The sequence below is a fragment of the Porites lutea genome, chromosome 7 (genome assembly GCF_958299795.1).
Source record: "Porites lutea chromosome 7, jaPorLute2.1, whole genome shotgun sequence".
Taxonomy (NCBI): Eukaryota; Metazoa; Cnidaria; class Anthozoa; order Scleractinia; family Poritidae; genus Porites; species Porites lutea.
In genome coordinates, this window is record NC_133207.1 from 15,881,140 (window position 1) to 15,903,485 (window position 22,346).

Here is a 22,346-nt window from a genome sequence, read left to right on the forward strand (position 1 = left end):
CTGTTTTTAAACTGTCCGAACTTTCTGAAAGAGCAATTCAATATTCAAATTCTGCTCAGATAAAGCCCCTCAAGGCGGCTATGCGAGTGTCGTGAAATGAAAGGAGAAAAATAAACACTTGTGATCATGTATAGATGATCGCAAAAATACGATCTTCGACCTAAAAATGCGATCGTGCTCTTCGACCAGCGCGCTTTGTTTTTCCTCCTAAAGCTTAAATTTGATCAAACTGACAAGCGATCTTTTCGCGGAAAACTCTTCGCTAAAGAGGATACATCAATCAAGGGGACTAGGAGACACAAGTCATCGGCAATTTTATTAGATTCCATTCTTTGATTTTATCTTTGACTCAATGAGATTCTTCAACGAGGTGATTACCGTATGTCAGCGACTTTGTCTACGAAATTAGAAGGCGCGCGCTTCATATAGACGAGGAGTTCTCAATACCTTCAACCGCGGAAATCTACCATAAAAACTTGAAATGAGCAACAAAAGGCAGTTTAATATTTTCTTTCGTTTACTGAATAGGAACGTTTCATCAAAGAATCCGCTAACTTTCTACACAATATTAATATCAGTAAAGTGGGAAATTTTCCACGGAGCAGCTGCGCGCTTCTCAAACAACAAACACAACTTGCCTTGCATAACAGCGCGCGTTAGTCAACTAACAAATTGGACATAAAAAATTATACAGATTTGAACTACTTATAACTTTAAACTGTCTTTCGCAAATTTACAGCATGTGAAAGAATTCGTCTGAATATACCATAATTCCCTTGCATAAAAATTTGTACAATACATTTTAAATTTATAAGGTTTTACCCTATCACATTGTCCTCGCGTCTTTGTAAATAGAATACTTTTTGCAATTTTCATACAACAAATATACATTGTGGCATTTTTTTTCTGTCTCTTATTTCAGGAAAAAAAGTTCAGCCTTGTCTAACTGGGACTTGCAGGACTATAACTTGACGATTTTCGGGTGGATGACATTTGTTAATGTGGCGAGTCAAACCAGGCGAGCTATAAAATGTACTAGAGCAATGTTTACAAGAGTAAATTTCACCTGTGTGGATTCTTGCGTGTCGATCAAGGCTTCCCTTATTGGCAAAACCATTACCGCACACGTTACAAATAAATGTCTTAGGTCCCACGGCGTGGTTAAGAACGTGTTTAGCGCGGTTTGTCAGGCTGCGGAAAACTTTTCCACAGTACTGGCACGGATAAGGGCGATCATCGTTGTGGTTGTTCATATGTTTTCTCAGATAGGCCTTGCGCCTGAATGTTTTGTTGCATACTTCGCACACAAATTGTCCCTGGCTGTTACCTACAGGGCTGGTGGCTCGTAACTCGGATTCCGCTGCTGTGGTGCCGACTTTGCTCTCTTCGGCGCCAACTTTCGGGCTGCTCGATACTTGATCGCGCGTAGATGGCGATTGGGTCGGAGCTGGCTTTTTCTCGTGCGGCGAACGAGGTCGGTGCCATCGGCGGTGCGAAGCCAGGTTGGCAGGGCAGCTGAAAACTTTGTCGCACTCGGGGCATCGATATTCAGTGTGCTGAATTCCACTACACCTGTGTTGGGCTAGCGAAAATGGATCTGTATAAACCTCCTGACAAAGTTGGCAGATAAATTGAGACTGAGGCAGTGGACCTTTGGTCTTGGGAAAGTCGAACTTATCTTGGCAAATGGCAAACTCCTTGTGTTCGAGAACTGCGGTTTTACCACCATGATCCGTGTGTTTTTCGTTAAGCGCTTCGCGTCCGTTTGAACTGCTGTCTTTATTCTTACTCGGCTTGTCACGGCTCTCGATCGACGTCGGGTTAGGCTTGAATTTCTTGGCTGGGGAATTTTCCTTTTCTTTTTCCAATTTAAAAGGTTTAAAGGCGCTTGATGTGATGTTGTTGTTAGGCGCTGAGGTGAGCAGCGCACTTAACGAGGTTAACACCGGTGGTTTATCCTTCTTCGGCGATGAATGCATAATTTCTGAAACCGCAGACGTAGTGGAAAACACATCACTCTTGCCCGCGCGATATTCCGGAACTGCATCGTACTCAAAATGCCTCTTTTCCACCGATCCAGCTCCGCCACTGTGCAGCCTCTTGTTCTTCTTCACAAGGAATGCTTTAGGCATGATCTTCTCCTTTTGTCTCTTAACCACTACCAGTTGCACTTCGAAAATATTTTTTTCTAGGTCAACCAGGAACCTCGCTCGAACAAGAAAAATAATAGCAGTCGCGAGCGTGAATATTTCACACCGTTATCAAAGTGCCCTCGCTGTTTATGCCTCTTTAGACTGTACGCTGGTGGACTTGAGCGTCGAAATTTCTTCAGTCAGGTTTACTCGCGAGATGTCTACGCTATCCGTTGGAAGCTGAAATGTTCTTGAGATCGGAAACGCAAATGTTTTAATTGTGTCGCCTGAGCGGCAGCTGTGCGCGCGCGTATACGGTGGTTGTTAAGAGGTCTTAGAATGTCCATTGAAATGTCACACGCGAGAGGCCCTCCCTTTGTTAAATATACTTTTTGTTGTCATTCCCCACACGTGTTAGCCATTGTTTCTATGGCGGGTGCGTAGCCTTATTAACATTTCATTAAAACCCGAGGGTGTGTCGCTGTCTCTGAGCTGCCCAAAGGAGAGCAACGGTTTCAGATTTTCGCCGACGCTGCTTAAAAGCACGAGAAAAATCCGCCCAGTACACGCGGATATTGAATTGGCCTATTTGCTCATAAAATCGCTAATATTTTCGCAAAACAACCACAAAATAATGCCTTATGCAAATCGAAGTGTTTATGCATAAACAACAGTTTCCGGCAGAAACGGAACGCACTGTCTAATTACGCAGTAATTTGAAACACGTGGCGATGATTGACAGCTGTCCCAAGACGAAGGCTTTTCATTGGCTTCTCTGCAGTTAGGACAGACCGTTTCATTGGTAGGACCTTGAATGGTTCATGCCAGAACACGATTTACATTTTATTATTATTTCAAACAGCAAGAATTTGGACTCTTTACATGATCAAGTCAAAGAAAGTAAAATCGAATGCCGGAACTAACCATAAATAGTCTAAAGCAGTTTATATAAATAAGAGCAAAAGGAAACATCGCGAAAATAAAATATCCTCCATGAAAGCCATTTTCGTTGAATTAGTACCCTAAGATGCAGTAAAAATTCACTAAAGTTCCATAAAGACCGATTTTAGCGATGAAGAAATTTTTCTACCGCGACAGATGTTTTAGGCCAACAAAATGATTTTCAATAGATTAGGAATTTTACGAACATAATTCCAGGCTCACCAAAATGAAGGTAATATTCTACATTAGTTAACTTTCAGGTCCCTTCAAGAAACAGTGTAAGCCGTTATTAATTTATTTTCCAGACTATGCGAACAAGAATGGCCTTCTCAAACTAGGCAAATTGCATTACTCAGATACTTTCATCTATTAAAAGGGAGAATTCAAAAGCTGTGAAAAATATTCGAACGCGGTTATTGAAGAAAAAGTCTCTTTTTGGGAGAATAGATGTGTTATCGTCGAAAATGTCGCCAGATGCCGTAAAAAGAGCAAAATATTTCGAAATAAATTGTAATAAGTGAACTTGGACATTAAAACCACACGAGCAGCTGTGTTGTCTTTTTTTTTCTGCTTTTAATTTCCTCCCGCGCTGAAAAAAATTTAGTCCTTCATTTTCGGCTTTTTCAACGATTCATATCTACTGATCGCCAAGTTATTTTTTGTATCGGAAAAGTCTTAGCTAAGTAGAAAGTAAATTTTCTTGAACTTAAAGATTTGCTGGTTTAGTTTCCAGGGTGAATTACTGAACTCTGCCGAATTCGCTGAATTTTTCTCATTCAACTCAAGGTGTTCCCCGGAGAAATAACTCAGGGTTCCTTTTAAACAGAAAGTAAACATCCTTCGCAAGCATTGTATATCACCAAGGCATCGCAATTAAACCTATTGACAAACTGTCTTCGCAGCTTTTTCAATCTTCAATTCCATCGGCTCGAAGCGCGGATGTAAGCACACGGAGCACTCAAGATTGGCCAAACCATCAAAAGAGACTTCTAAAGGAATTGTCTGTGGTTCATTACCGTCGCTCTGACTACCCACCTCCCAAAAATTTTATTTTGGGTTTTTTGTTTTAACAAGAACAAAAGAAAAAGCTTTGGTTCTAGAAGGCGTTACTTGCTTTAAGGCATGCACGTTTGTACAAATCCAACATTTGCCCTCAGTAAAAAACTGTCAGAAAATATTCACACTATATATAACAAAGCACTCGATCTTAAAGAATACATTTTCATGGTCACGTTCGCATTGCGCGGGCGTGTTTCTTTGGAACTTTTTAGACAAGAAAAGGACATCGTAGTACAGAGACGTGAAAAATAAATAATTTGGGTGAACTCACTCGAACGAGGATTAAGGATAGGAGTCGATGGATAATTACAAAAACACAGCCTTCGCCGGAGCAGGTGTAATCTTGAATAAATGAATACTATCTTCGCAGAGTATAATTAGAGAATTTATTGTACATTTCTCAAGACACTTTGCCGTGAATTTACATATGTATGGGAATCATCTGTGAGTTTGATCGCCTCTCTCACGGCTCAAATCAAACGATAATAGAGCAATTTCATGGCGACTTGACGGCAGGCCACAAGATCAATGAATCAGCCTGGGCGTTGTATAATAATTACTTAAAGTTTGTTCGCAGAGTTACCTGACTTAATCGCTCAAAACACTGATGAATATGTTTTGTGATCTTAAATGAACAAAAGGGCCAAGTGTAAGTAGAAAAAAGAACGTAGCGATCGGAAATCTGTTGGCGCAAAAGCGACAAAACTTCAAGAATGTGTGTTTTGAATAACGCCACAGGAAAGAAGACCAGAAATTTAAAAGCAATCTTTCGCGCGCCCCCTAGACGTTAATTCCCCGTTCGGGCCTTGTTTAATTTTTCCATATGATTGACTTCGTTCAGAGTTTTAATAAAGTATTTTAGAAATAAAACTAAAATGCTCTATTTTAAAAAACCAATTTCAGCTGAAAAGTAATAAAACGAGTGGAAAATTCCCTTCGTTTGGAATTAAAACATTGCTTACCTTTTACAATCAAATGATTTATATGTTTGTTCCAGGGATGATTAAGAAAATTTATTACCACTGGAAAAATAATTATCTAAGGCACTTTGTTGAGTAAATTTTTGAATTTGTAGAAATTGCTTTAAGCATGATATCACGAAGAATTTGTTAGCGCCGGGCTCGTGGGTGTCGAATTTGCGTGCGAAATATTTGGTACAATACAATCCTAAAGAATTCACTCGAGAAATGGAATTGGTCATCTGAGTCCTGTTAATTGAGTTTTTCTACAACGCTTACAAACGAAGCAAGGTTTTGTTATTCTAATCAACGGCGCGAACGCTTTCAAAAGAAGCTCAGCTCTAAACAGCTGTTTGCATTTGCATTTTAACAAATGAAACTCGACACAATTCGGGCAAAAAAAGGCATGGTGGAGAAAGAGAAAAAAAAGACAGCGTATTGCTAAACACCTTAAATGCACCTATAGCAACGCCCGCTTCCATCGCGAAAGTTTTAGAAGTGAAAAGAGACAATATTAAAAACTTTAATTTAGCCTCCCTGCTGAATTTTTTACTACTAAAAGCCAAAAAGGCAGTCTCCAGAATTTTGTGCGTGATATAATTAATCGCCGAAAATTAGGAAAGGAGATAGACATCCGGACTTATCACGAATTTATCGTTCCCTAGCATGCAGCGTCATAAAAGCTATTCCAGGAGTGGGGGATATGCCAATCAATAATTTTCGAGTCAAATCTAATGAAATTAAAAATATCGAAATGGTGTCCTGCTTTCAAAGAAAGACGAGAAAACATCCGCAATTGGCTTGTCCGTGCATCGCGATGAGTACTAGCTAAAAGGCTTTAGATTACTCGTGCTAAATATTTTGTTTTGTTCACCGAGTGATATTATGGAGTCCAGACCGGTAACCGCATCACTTAGCGGACTAAGGAGTAAATACTTTTAAAGGAAATCGCAATGGATGTGGAGACACGCGACCGTGCCACGCGACAGAACACATGACGCACGACTTGTTCTATTCAACTGGCATTCAACTTCAAAAGACTGCTTGATGCTGGGCGGGACTGTTATAAAAAAGGCAACCATTAAAACACCTTTTGTATGTTAAAATTAGTCGCCTCTCAACAAAAAAAGCGAAAAATGGTTGGGTATGAAAATGAATATATTGTTTTGAGTAGTTTTATTCAAAAAAGTTCTATTTTACTCCGAGCTTGTGCTTAGGCATTAACAACTTTCGGCACGGCTATGAATCGTCATTCGAGTGAATAAGTGTTTTACAGAATTTAAGTATAAAGATACTGCTTCCGACGAATTTTTTATTCTGCAATCATAAATTAGATTTACTGAGCGACAGAACGGCATATATTTACTTTAAGATAACAAACTTTCTATGTCTTTTCCCCGCCAATGATATGATTCCACATGTCAAAGAGCCTTTCCTGACAAAAATAATTGCGCGTCTCATCAACTTTTGTTGATTGCCGTGGTTTTATTTGGAGAAAATTCTAGCTGTCGAATACTTTGGCAAATGACAATTTATGATAAATACTTGCGCACTTTTGGCCTCTAACGAGTTTTTAGATTGATTCAATACCAGGCAGTTTAACTTGTTCGGCAAAACAGCTGCCGCGATTATATACAACGTGCTTGTAACAGTTCTCAATTTGTTGTTTTCGCTTTTTCCCTTTCATTGTCTGCCTCGCTAATTCTCTCAGCAGTAACTAGTGTTCTTGTTAATTGAGAACTTCATAATTTTTTAATGTGTTCGGTCCGCAATAAACCTTTTAGAGCTTCATTTTAGAATTATAAACAATAACTTTTCCATCACCCCTCCTGACTGTAAACTGACCAATACCTGGTAACATTTTCCTCGAGAGTTGATTTATTCAAGGTTTGTCTCTACTCTCCCCCGCGTTTTCGCCAAAACATATCCATTTACATTTAATCTTACCCATGTTATGTAATGTTTTTTTTTTCTTTTTTTCCAGTAAAACTTACTCCAATAAAACCGCTTTTTAAACGGAGTTCAATTTTCCATTCTAATCATCGTTCTTTTCATCCTAAGTTCGTTGGCGGTCTCACGGTATCTTAGCTGCAGAAAAGTGATTCGTTGATTTAGTCTTCGGCGTTTTGCCAGTAGATTACAATTATTAATAACGTCCCTAAAGAAGGGAACTATCATGGCGGAAGTTACTCAATATAACCTCCAGGTTTCAAGGGAACGAGGGATCAACACCATCATTTTCAAAGTTCAATCCTCTTTTCTAAATTACTTATCACATAAGACGGAAGGCCAATATCAAAATTATCACACTCTCGGTCAAGATATAAAGCCAGCCAATACTGTAATGACTGACAAAAGGGGACCGCTAAAATTACTTGGAACAACATATTTGAATGTTCAGTTTTGAGAAAAATCATTGTCATTTAGAATTTAGTTTTTGAAGCAGCAGTTAATTTGGTCTCAAAGCTCCTTTGAAATGACAAATTTTCCAGAAGAGAAAGCGGAGACAAAATAATCCTCCAGGGATCCTATTAAAAAAAGTAGAATCAGCCTTATTTCATAAGTTACTATAAGTAATTTTGAGTTTTTGGATTTCAATGTAAACGTTAAACGTACATCTGATATGATTTTCAAGGTTAGAAAGAGCTGATTACATTATCGATTTTATGTTCTTTTAATTAACGTTTATACGTTTCTAAGCGCAAACCAATGAGGACGAACGATTGTACTGCTTTATCAAACAAACCATTGCATGCCCAATCGACCATCAACAGGGTTTTTTGTACGGCCTGGACGCGGCTATAAATAAGAAAAGTCAAAAAGTCAAAGAAAACAATGGCCGCAGTGTATCCATATTGCTTAACAGTTTAGCACGCTTTGTGTTTGTCCAAAAGAAACTTTCAACACACGTGCTCTCATGTATAGGCCACGCTCTCACTTTACATTGTTTAACCAACTTTTTCTATCATAATTATTGCCATTCGCTTCTCCATTGTCTCAAAAGGCTTGTTCAGACAAGATTCCGTTCAAAAGAATAACCTTCGCACGCCATGTCAGATAATCCTTTGAGCTGCGAAGACCAACTTGTTGTTTAAACTTTTAAACTAAATTACTCAAGTCGTGTTTATCTTTTTCAAAACGCTGATAATAATACCCTACGCAAAGTTTCTTTTGGCCTTTGAACCGGCTCAGAGACCATGCACTAACACTCTTAATCCGGGCTGGTGCCGCGAAAACAATTACCGAAGTTTGCAAACTAATTAAAAGTCAACGGGCGACCCAAAACACGCGTGGACCTCGCTTTGAAACGCGTTGAAAAAAAAACCACTATATTCATATCCTTTGATGCATTTGGCAATTCAACTCCAAACTTGTGAAAACATGCCCAAGTGACAGTATTAAAAGCGAAGTGTGAATCCTTCGCGTGGCTCGCTAGCTAAAATAATAGATCATCGAAAAGAGCGCGTAGCGCAAACAAAGGAGATTAATATTCATAAAGAGAAGGCTCGGCCGACACGCTATCTTGTTAAACATCGTATTATTTTTGGCGGCAAAAGCCGCGTGGCGCACGTTTCATACATGTGATGGAACTAGCGGTACACAGCCCATTTTGGCGGGAGCTCCTTTGTTAGCGTAAAGGTTGAACACATGTCAAATTATGAATGAAATTCCATTGAATAATCAGTAATCTTTGGCGCCTTATGCAGAAATTTTACTATAATATTTTCAAAAAGAGGCGACAATGTTATCTTTGCATTTTGTGTTAATTTGGCTTTTCTACCTTTTCGGATAAAATCACCATTGAAAAGTTAATAATTGAAGTTGACCTTGCTAAGACCCAGTTTTAACAAAGAACTATCTAGGCATTGCAGTTAAAATTTCCTCGTGGATTGTCATGTTAATATTGTGTGTTATGTGTTTTACTCTAACCTGAGCATGCCATGAAAGGTGAAACCATAGCTGCAGCGAACAAAGTTGTTAGAATGGACAAGGGCAACATGTGGCTATCTTTTAAACCGCCGATGCCAACCTAAATGAATTTATCCATTGAAGAAGCACTAAGGGGCTAATACGGTGAATAAAATTCCACCAGTAGGTACTTGTATCTAGTGTTTATTTGTCATTAAGCTTACGATAGCACCTGTTTCGTATATGAGCTTAACAGCTATGTTTAAAACAATACGAAATACCCAATTTTATTTTTCAAAACGCGGAAAATGCAAACACTTAGGACCAAATGAAAATATAACTCAAGAGCTTTCATGATGACGGTCAAGGTTAAGGATTTTACCTACTAGGAATTTAAAAGTTGGAATCAGTAAAATCGGCATTATAAATGACAGCGTAGAAAAGTACTGCTTAGTAGCTTTCATCTGGAATGGTCACTCTTTAGGATTTTATCCATAGACTGAAAAGTTAGAACCACCTTGTACAACGTAATAAACAGTTCCACAGGAAACTTCTGCTTAGTATGTTAGTAGCTTTCATTTAAATGATCACACTTGCACAGCTTAGTAAACAGAACCATAAGAAAGTACTGCTCAGTAGCTTTCATTTGAATAGTCACACTTTAGCTAGGAGTCTATCCACAGTCTCAAAAGTTAGTACCGCGTTAACCTGACTGCATAATTATCCTGCGACCACAAGAAAGTACTGCTTAGTCAATTTCATTTGAAAGGCCACACTGCAAAAAATGAAAAAAAACTACGTTACAGAGTTCTTTTTATAGGCCGAAAACGTTTATGGCAAACGTAAGACGGCTGACTACTTTTTGGCTTAGCGCAAAAACGTCTGCCGCCTTTGAGGAAAACTGACTTAAACTCCAGGTTAAGCCCTAATTTATACTCGCCTTTTGAACTTTGTGTCACGAATATATTTTAAGTTCAGGAATTAATGATACCCGCCGAAGCGAAGCTCTATTAATTTTACTTTACGAGTACCTGTTAAAACAACAAATTGCTGGCTGTACAGTTGAAATCTGAAGCCGGACTTTAAAGACCAACCCTTTAATCAAATTTTGTTACATTGAATTTGATATGACACAGTTAGCTTTATATAAATCTTTAGATTGAAAAATTGGTCAGTTTGGATTCACAAGATAGTTATTTGGCATGCTAAAAAATTTCTGTCCGGAAAGCCTTGGTTAAGAATAAAGAAAGTTGATTGAACAGATTAGAAAGTAGACTTACTGTACATGTGGTAAAATGTCACCGCAAACTTTATTATCCTTTGAAATTTAAGTGAATTTTATTTTCGTTTTTTTGTTTAGTTATGCAGTTAGACCAAGAGTTTTCTCTAATTTTTTTTTAGTGGACATAGTAGAGCGAGCGCCCTAGAAATTTTATACCTCTCACGAGGATTCAGTGATATACCATCAAGTGCAGAACTATGCCATACGGCATTGAAACTTTGAACAGGTACTCGGATTCTTTTGCCTCAAATGTTTTCTATTATTATAATCTTCAGCTGATAGATCTCAAAAGATTAAACCATGTCAACTCTAGGGGGTCTTAGTTGAGACGGAAAACAATGGCAGTCTTGTGTTGCTGCGAGCGATTTACTGAACACAGAGTTTAATAAACCCTTTTTAGTAATGCGTGAACGATCGAAGTATATGCTCCTGCTCAACTAAGGTTGAACTTTCAGAATGAGAATTGAAGTCGGGGTTACTTTGAGCTGAATGTGTATCTGCTCAGACTTGGGAAAACAAATTTATCAGTGAAGTACAAACAGCTACAAGTGATTAACAATAACTTTATAAAACTCGGAAAAAGTTTGCTTCGAAAACAGCAGAAAATTTTTATAAGGAATGGAAGCTCTCTGAGGTATAAAGAAAGAAAGGAAATTTTTCTCCTGAGAGCTCTATAACTATACCTTAGTGGGAGTTTGCTGGGGCAGCGCCCGAAGGTTAAAATACCTGTCCGTTCCGACTAATTGAAGCATTATTTTCCGGGAAAGAGAATTAACAGTGACGCTTGAAATTTTGTTCAGATTTCACATTTTTGCCACCAGAAAAGGCAAAAAACACTAGCTTCTAGAGTTTTGGTACCGGTGAGAATGGGTGTGGCATCTTAACGGCAGCGGCTAATACCGGTCTAAATCCTAGTCTAAAATTAAAACCACAAAACCTTGTACAATTATTATCGCCCATCCTTTCACATGTTTACTAAACATTCTCAAACAATGACCGAGCCACAAGTTCCTAGACTCTGGCAGGTGCCAACAAAGCAAGACGCGGTTGTTTATAAAGGTTTTGCCGTCAAAAAAGAAAAACCACAATAACTTTAAGTTCTATATAACAAGGAACCAATTAGCAAGTAATTCTTCGATGCGTGGGAAAATTCTCTTTTACGAATACGCGACTTACAAGGCTTGAAAATAGCCGAAGCTACAATACAGCGTAATGGCAATTTTCCAGTATTTATGCGCAAGAAAACGCGAATTAGTTAAGCAAGAAAAACCGCTAACCCGTAAGTTTGGTCATAATGCAATATAGCCGACGCGTTAGTTGTCATATCTAGTGTACTAAGGCAAAAGGACATTAGACGGCCGGGCTAAAATTTCATCACATGCTTTTAAATTCGTTTTTATTCACTGATATTTAGAAATCAAACAATGAGTCCGCGGTTACTGGGGTTATAAATTTTTGGCAATCGGTGACTAATTGTAAGTGCTAATTTTTTTCAGTATAACGATGCTTTACAAGGAAATAGAAATTCTAACTTGTAGCAATTCAAATAAACTACACGAGCGGTTCCTTCCTGTTGTACTATATGAAACTGGTTGAGAGCCTTGCTTGTGGCCAATCAAAGGACATCGACAGTTTGCTTTTGTTTCTTTTTAAGCCTTTTGCAGAATAAATTGCTATTATTTTTAGCTTGAGTGTAACATAGTCAGTGTTTGAATCGGGCACCAGCTCCCACCTGTAAGTCAGCTGTGTTCTGTAAAAAATGAATTATCCATAGCAAATATAGAATTTTCAGGAAAGGCACAACGCCTTTCGGCGAATGGTGCATGCAAAAAAAACGGTCAATTCTCATGGAAACGCGAAACTAAATTTTTCTTTCGTTCACAGCAAAGTGGATATGCTTGAGTGAAGTGGACATGGCGGCTGCATGAAGGGTGTTGGATGTTTGCTGATGCAAGATCAGTGATCTTCAAAGTGTTTTCAAACAAAACTCTACACAGGGCAGCAAGCATGCGGCGTTAGTATTCAATGACATGCGGACAGCGATGAGAGTTACATCTCCGGCCACGTGTGCGGGCATCTGTGAAACTGATCATAAACAAAGCTTAGAAAAAAAACCTGCTCTTCGGTATAATAAAAAACACTCGCGTAAACTGAGCGCGGGATGACTAAGTTGCTTGGCTAAATACACAGCATTTGTTTTACGGGGACGTCTTATTTGAACTGTTAGCGTTACGGTATGTTGGACGACAGCCTAAGATTACGTTTAATGATAAGGGTGACGACTGGGACAAGAACTCCCAGCAAGGAACAAAGCACCTGAGAGTTTAGAAGCCATCTCAGACACCTGCTATTAAACAAATAAAAAGATAAAACAACAAGGGGATTTTTTTCAACGCCTTTACTTTAGAATTTGCGGTCGTTACCTCTTTTCATATGTGGGCCAAAGAGAAAAAGCCTCACTTCTCCCGGTCCGAAGCAGCTGTTGATTCAGTGTTGATTCCCCTTGAGAGAGAAAAAGCCCGGATTTGAGACTGAAATTATTAGATCACAACAAACTTGTCACTATCGATTTACACATTAGGGTATTTTGTCGATGAAAGAACTTTATATGCAATGCGCCCGGCGTGTTTCACACTGGAGCTTATTAAACACGTTTTCAAAGCTGCGGTTGAGTTAAACACGGTTTAAAATTATCCGGCATCATCGAAGCTGCATGCTTACTTGTTATTTTTGGTTGACTACAAAGTCAACACAAGCGGAAAGTCACAATTTGAAGCTCACTTGAATTTTTAGCAAAAGCCAGTCTTCCAGTTTGCTGCTCCTAATTTTCATTTTTTTTTAACCTTGGTTAATTAAAAGAGTTTTGTTTTTGTGAATGAGGCTTTAGTTTTGGCTCGCTCAGTTAAAACTAGGAAAGGAGAACCTTGGTTTCAGTTTTTAAAACACAGGTATAGGGAAATAAGTAGGCAACGAGGAAGCGCCACTCAGAAGCATTCGGGCCCGGTTTACCTATCCGATTATTTCCGCTAGGTCTCTACGATCCTCTACAAGATACTCTTTCAAACGTTCGTTTATGATCGGGATAAGCCGTAAAGAACGTCGGGCCCGAGCCCTGAGCGAGAATTTTGGTGGGATTGAAGAACCCTTCCGCTGGGAGGTCCTCAATAAATTTCTCTCAATAATAGAGTGACAAAACAAAAGAAGTCATTAGAAGAGCATATATGAGATAATCACGGCACGTACTAGACGAGGAACCAATGTCGACAAAACTAAACGGCGAAATGATCAAGGAATTCTGTTAGCCTAGCTCAGCCTAATGAAGGAAGATGTATTTGTGTTTCTCTTTAATTATGAATTAACACTGACCAATAATCAAACTTTGTGCGCTTTGCGAAATTCTGGAAGCTCATTGGCTGAATGGAGTGCTTTATTGGCCTATTAACTTAACATTAACGTTTCTGTATTTATATCTCTTCCCTTTGAAAGTTTAAAAAAAAAATTGAAAGTTTACTTCGATTGATCTACATCGCTATTTTGACTGAATATTCGGCCCCTGTGGTTTCTTTTAGACCCCTTCAAATAAAGATTAAATGATCAGTAAAAAATCAACGAAAATGGCGATGAAGAGGGCGCATTGTCTGCCAAAGTTAACATTTTGTCCATAGCACACTTGAAAATGATTTAAACTGTTCCCAGTCCCCTATTTTCCCGTAAGATCGTCGGGGTCGAGCACCGACCCTTAAGGGCGGCCACCCTGGTTGCTGTACCCAATCTCGCTAGGGATGAGCATCAAATCTACTACAGCGGCGGGGGACGGTTTGGGAGGAGCCGAGATTTTTTTTGTTTAATTTTATTTTTCTCGCCTCCCTCTCCCCACTGTACGTTTCAAGTGACAGGTACAATACACAGGCCACAGGTCACAAGAGCAGGTCATTGCTCTATTGATTAATAACTAAGATAAGCAGTTTCCCGTTACGCTAAAACTCTATTTCGGATTGTGATTAGGGCTTAGAAACACTTTAAGTGTTGTTTATTTACCGTAGCATGGTGACCTGTACTGTAACCTGCACTTGTGACCTGTGATCTTCGTTTTGTACCCGCCGCATTTGAAGCCCCGGTAGTTGCCTGTGAGGGTAAGTGCTCGATCCCGACGAACTTACAGAAAATAAGGGACTGTAAACAGTCTTAAAATGATTCTTCATGCAGACCATATTTAGCACGCGGGCTAACCTTGTTCCCCGGTTCTCTCTCCTACCCCTAGGGACCGGTAGGAGAGAACCCTGGGAACAAGATTGCAAGCAGGCCAGATTTGTTAGCCATCAACAAGAAGGAGAAAAACTGCCAAATAGTGGCGTTAACAATCCACTATGATATGAAGGGAAGGAGCAAATGAGCACCATGTTCAAATTCAGTATTTTTATCTTCCTGGCAGTATGTAACCTTGCTGATCAGAAATGCATGGGCTTTCTTAGGAAAAAGGCAAAAATTCCCACTTCCAAAAATGAGCAAGCATTGTACCAGTCACCTAGAAAACGAGCTAAGATGCTATGGTGCTAATCTCATAATCTCAAAGTTTTATTTCGTTTGTTAACTTTATTGCCAAAGGGTAACAAACACAAACTTTCATCAACAAGATGACTGTACAATCTCAAGTTTACAAATCTGCTTTAACGCTTATTCTGTTAATAAATATTAGTTATTCAGAATTTCTTTACAATATTCTTAGTTGTAATATACAATAAAATGAAGAATAACGGTAAGAAACTTTGTATTATTCTATGTCATTGTCAAGATCGTCATCACCATTTTTGACATCTCCACTACTTTTACCGCCACAGCATACCATCACCACCATCATCATCATAAACACCATCACCACCATAGCATACCATCACACCCATCATCATCACCGACACCCCACTAATTTCACCACCATAGCATACCGTTACCACCCTGGTCACCATTATCATCTCCACTACTTTCACCATCATAGCATACCATAACCACCATCATCACCAAAACCACCTTCATCATCGCCATTATTGTCATCTTCACCACCTTTCCTACCACAGCATAATACCACTACCATCATCACCAACATCATCATCTGCACAACATGTACCTTTACCACAATCAGCATAACCACCTGCCATCAATATCATCACCATCATTACCACTACCATCACCACCATTATCACTACCATAATCACCCAAACAACTCAGCTTCATCACCACCATCATTGCCCTCTCCACCACATGTACTTTTACCACAATCAGCATCAACTTCATCATCATCATAGCCATCATTGCCATTACCAACATCACTATCATCAGCATCATCATCACCAACACCACCAATATTATCACCACCATCATTACTGTTAACATCATCACCATCACAACTATCATCACTGTCATCATCACCAACACAGCACCACCTTCATCATCATCATCAACAACACATCAAAAGTTTAAATTTTTCTTTTGAGATGTTTGCACCCCTAAATCTTGAAACTTAGTACCAGAAATCAATATTCAAACTGATAGAGTTCAGGCTACTAGAGGGTAAATGCCCCCAGAAATACAACAGCTTGAAACAGTGAAACAACATGTCACATGACTTGACCTTTTCAAGACTGATATCACTATACATATTCTCCATACTGCTTGCCATACATTTTCTTTAGTATTTATGAGAAGAATTTATTTCACGACTAGAAAGATGGTGATCACTCGTAAGTCTTAGGGGCTAAGAAGCAATTATACTCTGTTATTTGCAAAAACTCATAATTCAAAAAACATTTAAATTATTATTATTATTATTATTATTATTATTATTATTTTTGTATCAGCAATCACTTTGTGCACTCCATTCAACAAAAATTTCTGATCAAATTTCTGAAATTTTTCAGAGGCAAGTGCAATGAAAAAATGACCGATCTTGTTTTATTTCTCTCTGGGATAAATTAACACCCTGAATCAGTTGAATCAAACTAATCCAGTCAGTTTTGGACATGGGAAGTGGCAATACAGTAAAACCCCGCAACTAAGAACATGGATTTTAAGAACCTGTTAGGCTAAAATTTGCCAGTTCAGTCCCCTCTACATAAGAACCTGTTTAGCCAAAAATTTGAAAGAGCTTTTTATTTTCTAAAATCTTTGAAAAAATTATGTAGACTTGGGCAAATGAGATAAGTTAACATTCACAATCCTCTTTGGAGACATAGGTTCCTTATCTCCCCAACTGCAATGTAGATTTCATTGTTCATACTCTTAGTTATATTGTATTTTTTTCTTCAGAAAGAAGAAAGAACCTACTTAAGAACCTAAACAGCCTTAATTTGTGCTAACTTCCATTTATATAAGAACCTGTTTAGGCTAACTTGGAAAAACTCTGGTTCTGAGTCACGTGGTTTTACTGTAGTCAAATGGAATGGCAAATTTCCTGAGACCAATCCAACCAAAATTTTTCCAGCTGTACCAAATGATCCATCTAATTTTGGACTGAAAGTTTCAGAAATTTAGGTCAAATGAATTACACCCACTATAATTGCTGCAACTTCTAATTATTCCTTCAGTTGGCCTTTATACTAAGTGGTTTCTGCATCTGTAAAAATATTTTGTCAGTTCCTCCAAAAAGTGACAGCACAACTTGAGTAGCCCCAATGAAGAACACATACCATCTTGCAAGCACAGATGCATACAGCAGAAGTGAAATGCAGACCGCGAATGCTACCCAAAATATCAAGCATTTCACAAAGAGATATCTAACAGTGATTTCAGTCTCGCTAGCCAACTCTGGAGGGGGTCCAAACTGTTTGCTTTTAGTGTAAAAATTTTTCAGTCTCTCTTCCTTTTCTTCCCAACGTTCACAGCACCAGGCTTCCAGACCTTTCGTATCTCGAGGAAGCTCCTTGTCAGAGTAACGTCGAAGATGAAAGTGAATTTCATCAGGAACATTTCCCTTGAGTAGGTCCATTTCTTGAAAACAGTAGTTTTGTGAATAGCCAATTGTGACATCATGAATTGCATCTAGTCTACCTTGACGAAGTTTTTCAATGCAATAAGTGAATCCTCGGACACGAGGATGCAATACATAATCGTAACATGGAAGGTTGTTTTTTTCTGCGAATGAGTCACTCTTAACTTTGCTGCCTTCTTCAAGGTTGGTGCCCTCTGGAAACAGAAGAAGCTGTAAACAAGCTGATGAATCTACAAAATAACTGAGCACTGTGTTAAGATAGCTCTCATCCTGGTCCCAGCGACGTTTTAAGAAAATGTACAAAGCATTCTGCATGGCCCAGCCTGCAATTAAGGAAAATAATTCCCTTAAAGAATAATAAATTAAATTACCGTATTTCCTCAAAAAATAGCCATCCCTCGATTAATCACCTCCCTCAAATTATCAAATAATGTCAATAATACAAAATCTTTTTTCTCAAAAAGGGGCTAGTAAGTGCAAAGTCTGATATATGAAAATGATTTTTACTTACCTGAGTATTAAAAACTTCAGAATATTTTCCAACCAAAGAAGATTAAAATAGATTGCAATTGAGTTCGAAATCTGTTCATTCTATTTTCCAAAGTTTGATTTTGTCGTTTGTAAATTTAAATGATTGGATAATGATAATGGGAGACATATTTGTTTGCTCTGAAGCAGTGATTTTGTCATTTAGAGGGTGATTTCCTCTGACCAGTAATATTAAGTTTCATAGTTAATAACTGTAAAAACTAAACAAAATGACTGGGCACAGCAATTCAGGTTAATGATTAACATGTCACTTTATTGTTAAAACACCAATGAAATACCAGGTGAGCTTTTGTGCCAAGAAATGATATCCTCACACGTAAAAAAAACCAACATGTTATCTTCACACATGAACAGTTCACTGTTGCTATGGTTACATAATAAATCGCACCTTTCCTAGCCAAGAAAATATCAAGATGATTGGTTTGGTATTTCATCGGTGTTGATATACAGTAAAACATTGCATGGCTACTAGGTGATGTGAAATTTCTCTTCTCATGTTGAAAAATACTCCACTTGTTCACTGTGCTCACTTGTGAAACCCTTGAAGAAAACTTTTGTATCTCTACATTGCCATGTAATATCCTCTATTTAATATGATAATTATTTTGGGCAACAAAGAAGCAACAACCAAGCATAAATTATTCTTCATAATTTTTGGATATATTCACTTTACTCATATCATAAGAAATGTATAAGAAACAGTCATGAAAAAAATTGCCAGGGGGTGGGGGGGGGGGGGGGGTCGTCCCATGTTGCCCGTCTGAATTTTAAAATGTATCGTGTTGGTGTTTATAAATGCTTGTCGCTTATTGTCAGCTTTGCCGTCACTGTCGCAATTTGGCTGAGGGAGATTGTCTCTTGTCGTGATTTCATTTTACCCGCTGTCACTACTTTTTGGGCCATGTTCCTTGATGGAATTTACCCTGGCAGGGCCTCATTTATACATGTTGAGACAAGGGTTAAAAGTGAATTACAGACATCGCAACACTAACCTGGACCTGGTGAATACTTGAGCTCATGCTTCATCATGATCTTTTCATGTTTAAGCTCTCCATGGCGCGCCACTGCACTCCAATAGAACATCCAGTCCAAACGGCACCTGTGATTCATAATTATGATGGCATTCTCACTCTTGGGAGGCGTATCACCAGTTATTACAATCTTTACACCAAACAGCATCTCTGAAAATAGAACAATGACGTAAGAGATCATTTCTGAGTTACAAAACCGTAAATAATATTTTAATAATAAATCACTATTTTGACAAAAAATATTGTATGCAGCTTTTTCTGTCTGAACAGAACCACTGCCCAAATATTTCAACACGCACATATGTTTAATCATGTAATAAAATCCCAAGTGTTGGTAGCAGAGCTTTTGCGTTAGGCATGGTATACATTGTATTCAAGTACAGTGGAACCTTGATATAACAAAAGGCCAAGGGCCTGGCAAAACTTGTTGGCTATAACGAGGTTTTGTTATATTAAGGTTCTTTTTCATATATTTTACTATTACTGGGGTAGAGATTTAATCGTTTGTTTTACCGAGGACTTTATTATATAGAGGTTCGTTATATCAAAGTTCCACCACACTGGTCACTTATATACCAGGCACCAGTAATTCAAAAGGTGGATAACACTATTCACTGGATAAATCCCTATCCAATGGATAGCACAATATTGGTTTCCCTAATGCTTAGCTGCTGGATATTGATTTATCCAGTTGAAAGCACTATCCGACGTGATGTTTGAACAAGTTACCAGGGCCAGGTCAACAGTTTAACCCTAGGGGACTCCCATATTAAAGTGACAGGGTGCTCGTCATCTCGCTCTGGGGTGTAAATTGCAGATTTTGGTCTCACTTAGGGTGTTTGGGATGGAAAGTCACTATATTTGCCCATTCAGGTATCGCTTAGTACTGACACTGACCACACAGGGGTCGGTCTAAGCTTGAGCCACACCACAGGGGTTTAATTTGAATTTTCTGATGTGCACCCCTGTCACTTTTATATGGGAGTCTCTCCCCCTGGCGGTTTAACTGAGTTCTGGTATAGCAGGAGTGGATGCTAAAATTGCAAAAATAAAATTGCGTACCATGAACTGCGCTCCTTATAAGCCTTGGGGTTATATTTGAGAGGGCATATAACCAAAATAGAAAATTGCTTTCAAACAAGCTACAGCAGTGGTGAAAAAAATATTTTACATTTACTGGTATTTAATAACGCTTCAAAACATCACGATAAATCAAATTCATTTCAATACAAGCTAGAGCAGGGCTTATATTTGGATGAGCTTCTAACTGGACGTAAGGTAAAGGTGAAGGCGCACAAGAGCCAAAGGCCCAAACGACCACAGCTAATCTCGGTTTAATCAGCATGAAGCACTTAGGAGTATTGCTACTTCCCCCTGGATGGATGCTAGTCCATCACAGGGTTATCCCCCAGCAGTATGTCGCCAGTACCCATTTATACACCTGGGTGAAGAGAGACAAAGTGGAGTAAAGTTCCTTGTCTAAGGAAACAACGCGACAGGCGAGGCTTGAACCCTGGTCCTCCAGATCCAGTATTTGAGGTGTTAATCACTCAGCCACACACGCCTCCACTGGATGTATCTTATTGGTACTTAATTTCATGGGAATTTAATTTTGCGATTTTGGTGAGAAAATATTTTGCAGGGTTTTATTTTCAAGTTTTCAACACGCAAATATGATAAAAAGGAATTAAATTTAGCGATTTAAGCATTCTCAACTTCATTTTATTTAAAAAAAAAAGTCTGAAAGGTTTCAAATTTCTAGTTAAACTGGAAAAGCAATGTGCTTTACAAATTAATGTTATTTCACAGTCTTACTGAAGATACAAAATGGAGCTTACCAGTATAACCAGTTAGCAAGTTATATTATTAATTCATATCCTGTATAGGTGGTTTGCACGTTACGTCATCACCGCCATGCTGGTGGACGGTAAACAAAAGATCGCTCATTAGCTTGCTTTGTTTGTCCACCAGCATTTGTTCATTTCACCATTGTTATTTGTGTCTCCCGAGATTGCATGAAAACCACCTATATGTTGTTGCTATTTCAAGTAATATTTTTTTTCTGTGATTTGAATTTTCTATATGAGTATTCAATTTTGCATTCTTGAATTTTGTGCGGATTTATTTTCTTGAGTCTTTATTCTCATAATTTTTTTAGCAATCGTGAAAGACGCAAAATTAAAGACCAGCGAAATTAAGTACCAAATAGTTTTTTGTTTACAGCTAGATGGGCCTACATGTATAACTGGAGGGGGAGGGCACTTATAAGCAGCAGTTTATGGCATGGTATTTCATCAAGTGAAACAAGAGTTTCACAAAACAAAATAAAAATAATATAAATATTGAACACATAATAAAACATACAATGGAAATGCAGAGGTTTGCAGATGAAAATCCACTTAATATCTAATAATAATAAATTTTATTAATGATAAGGGATTTAATTGGTGAAGATACGATGAAAACTTGATGTTAGTGTCAAGGAATGTTGAGTAAGTAAATCACTTGAAATAAACAAATAAATATGTTAATTTAAACAAAAGAATCAGAAATTTTAAAACTAATTAGGATTTGGCAAGTGAGTTTCCTATGGTTCGAACATTATTTTATCAAAAATAATTTTAATTTTCCTGACACATCGGTCGGAGGTTAATCGCAAAATCTGATTACCAAAAGAGAGTTTCAGTGAAGATAAATGATTCATTTTTTCCTGCGCGTGAGGGGCGCGTGAGTGTCAAGGAGTTAATGTTTAAGCAATATACCACATGGTTAATTGTGTAACTGGTACATTTTTGGTAAAAAAGGTATAGCAGATTATTACACGAAAATATGTAGTTCATTTTTAGGTAAATTCGATTTTCCTTCATTCGCTCTGATGAATGCTGGAAACTTCTCCGGGTGACCAACTCACCGTGGTAAATTAAATTAAAACGTTTTTTTCGATAAAACGCGAATTTCTTGTGTTCTTCCAAGTTGTGTATTCATACAGGGTGTCGTTAACAACAGATAAATGACATTATGTACAATATCGTTACATAATGTCGTCAATATCGAATTCTACCGTCAAAGAACGCGGAAAACTTACCAAGAAGCGCCTATCATCATGTACACGCCGGAGATTACCGTAACAAAAAGACAAGGTCATGTTGATCATGGGAAAGAAAAAACAAAACAGTTGTTATTTATAACTTAAATCGAACGCGAGATTGATGATTAAGAATGGAATCAAGTCTTTTTTCAAGACAAGAATTGGTGAGAAACATTTCTTGCAAAAAAATCACTTGATTTGCTCACCGGCGGGAGAAGTAACCAAGACACAATCAGTCGATCGTTGATCCAGCGGAACCAACGCGGCCGCAGCCATAACAGAGGAAGAAAAGGGCCCATAAGAAATATAGAACCCAAAGTTGCAGCGAAGTACAGAACGAGAAGGTAGAAAAGTCCGCCAACAAAGTTACGGAGCATTTTCAGCGGCGTCTTCTGTCTGGCAGCCCGACAAAC

General features: G+C 38.3%; 2 protein-coding genes across 3 annotated transcripts; both read right to left on the bottom strand.

Annotated features, from left to right (window-relative positions):
- Positions 1-297: 297 nt before the first annotated feature.
- LOC140944921 (insulinoma-associated protein 1-like) lies at positions 298-2,539 on the bottom strand. Its single transcript, XM_073394028.1, has one exon. It carries the CDS (start codon positions 2,130-2,132, stop codon positions 933-935), a length of 1,200 nt encoding a protein of 399 aa, XP_073250129.1. The 5' UTR covers positions 2,133-2,539; the 3' UTR covers positions 298-932.
- Positions 2,540-16,095: 13,556 nt separating this feature from the next.
- Positions 16,096-22,346, bottom strand: LOC140944922 (lysocardiolipin acyltransferase 1-like). 2 transcript variants are annotated; one of them, XM_073394029.1, is made up of 3 exons: positions 22,140-22,346; positions 18,807-18,995; positions 16,096-17,588 (listed from the first exon to the last, which is right to left on the bottom strand). In XM_073394029.1, the coding sequence occupies exons 1-3, from the start codon at positions 22,207-22,209 to the stop codon at positions 16,858-16,860; spliced, it is 990 nt and encodes a 329-aa protein (XP_073250130.1). In that variant the 5' UTR covers positions 22,210-22,346; the 3' UTR covers positions 16,096-16,857. The 2 variants fall into 2 exon arrangements, with proteins under 2 accessions (XP_073250130.1, XP_073250131.1); XM_073394030.1 differs by lacking the exon at positions 22,140-22,346 and adding an exon at positions 21,931-22,030.

Coding starts and splice junctions, on each gene's coding strand:
- LOC140944921 (XM_073394028.1), bottom strand. CDS start 2,132: ATGCCTAAAGCATTCCTTGTGAAGAAGAACAAGAGGCTGCACAGTGGC.
- LOC140944922 (XM_073394029.1), bottom strand. CDS start 22,209: ATGGCTGCGGCCGCGTTGGTTCCGCTGGATCAACGATCGACTGATTGT. Junction 18,996..22,139: donor CTTGGTTACTTCTCCCGCCG/GTGAGCAAATCA, acceptor TTCTATTTTCAG/AGATGCTGTTTGGTGTAAAG. Junction 17,589..18,806: donor CAAGTATTCACCAGGTCCAG/GTTAGTGTTGCG, acceptor CCTTAATTGCAG/GCTGGGCCATGCAGAATGCT.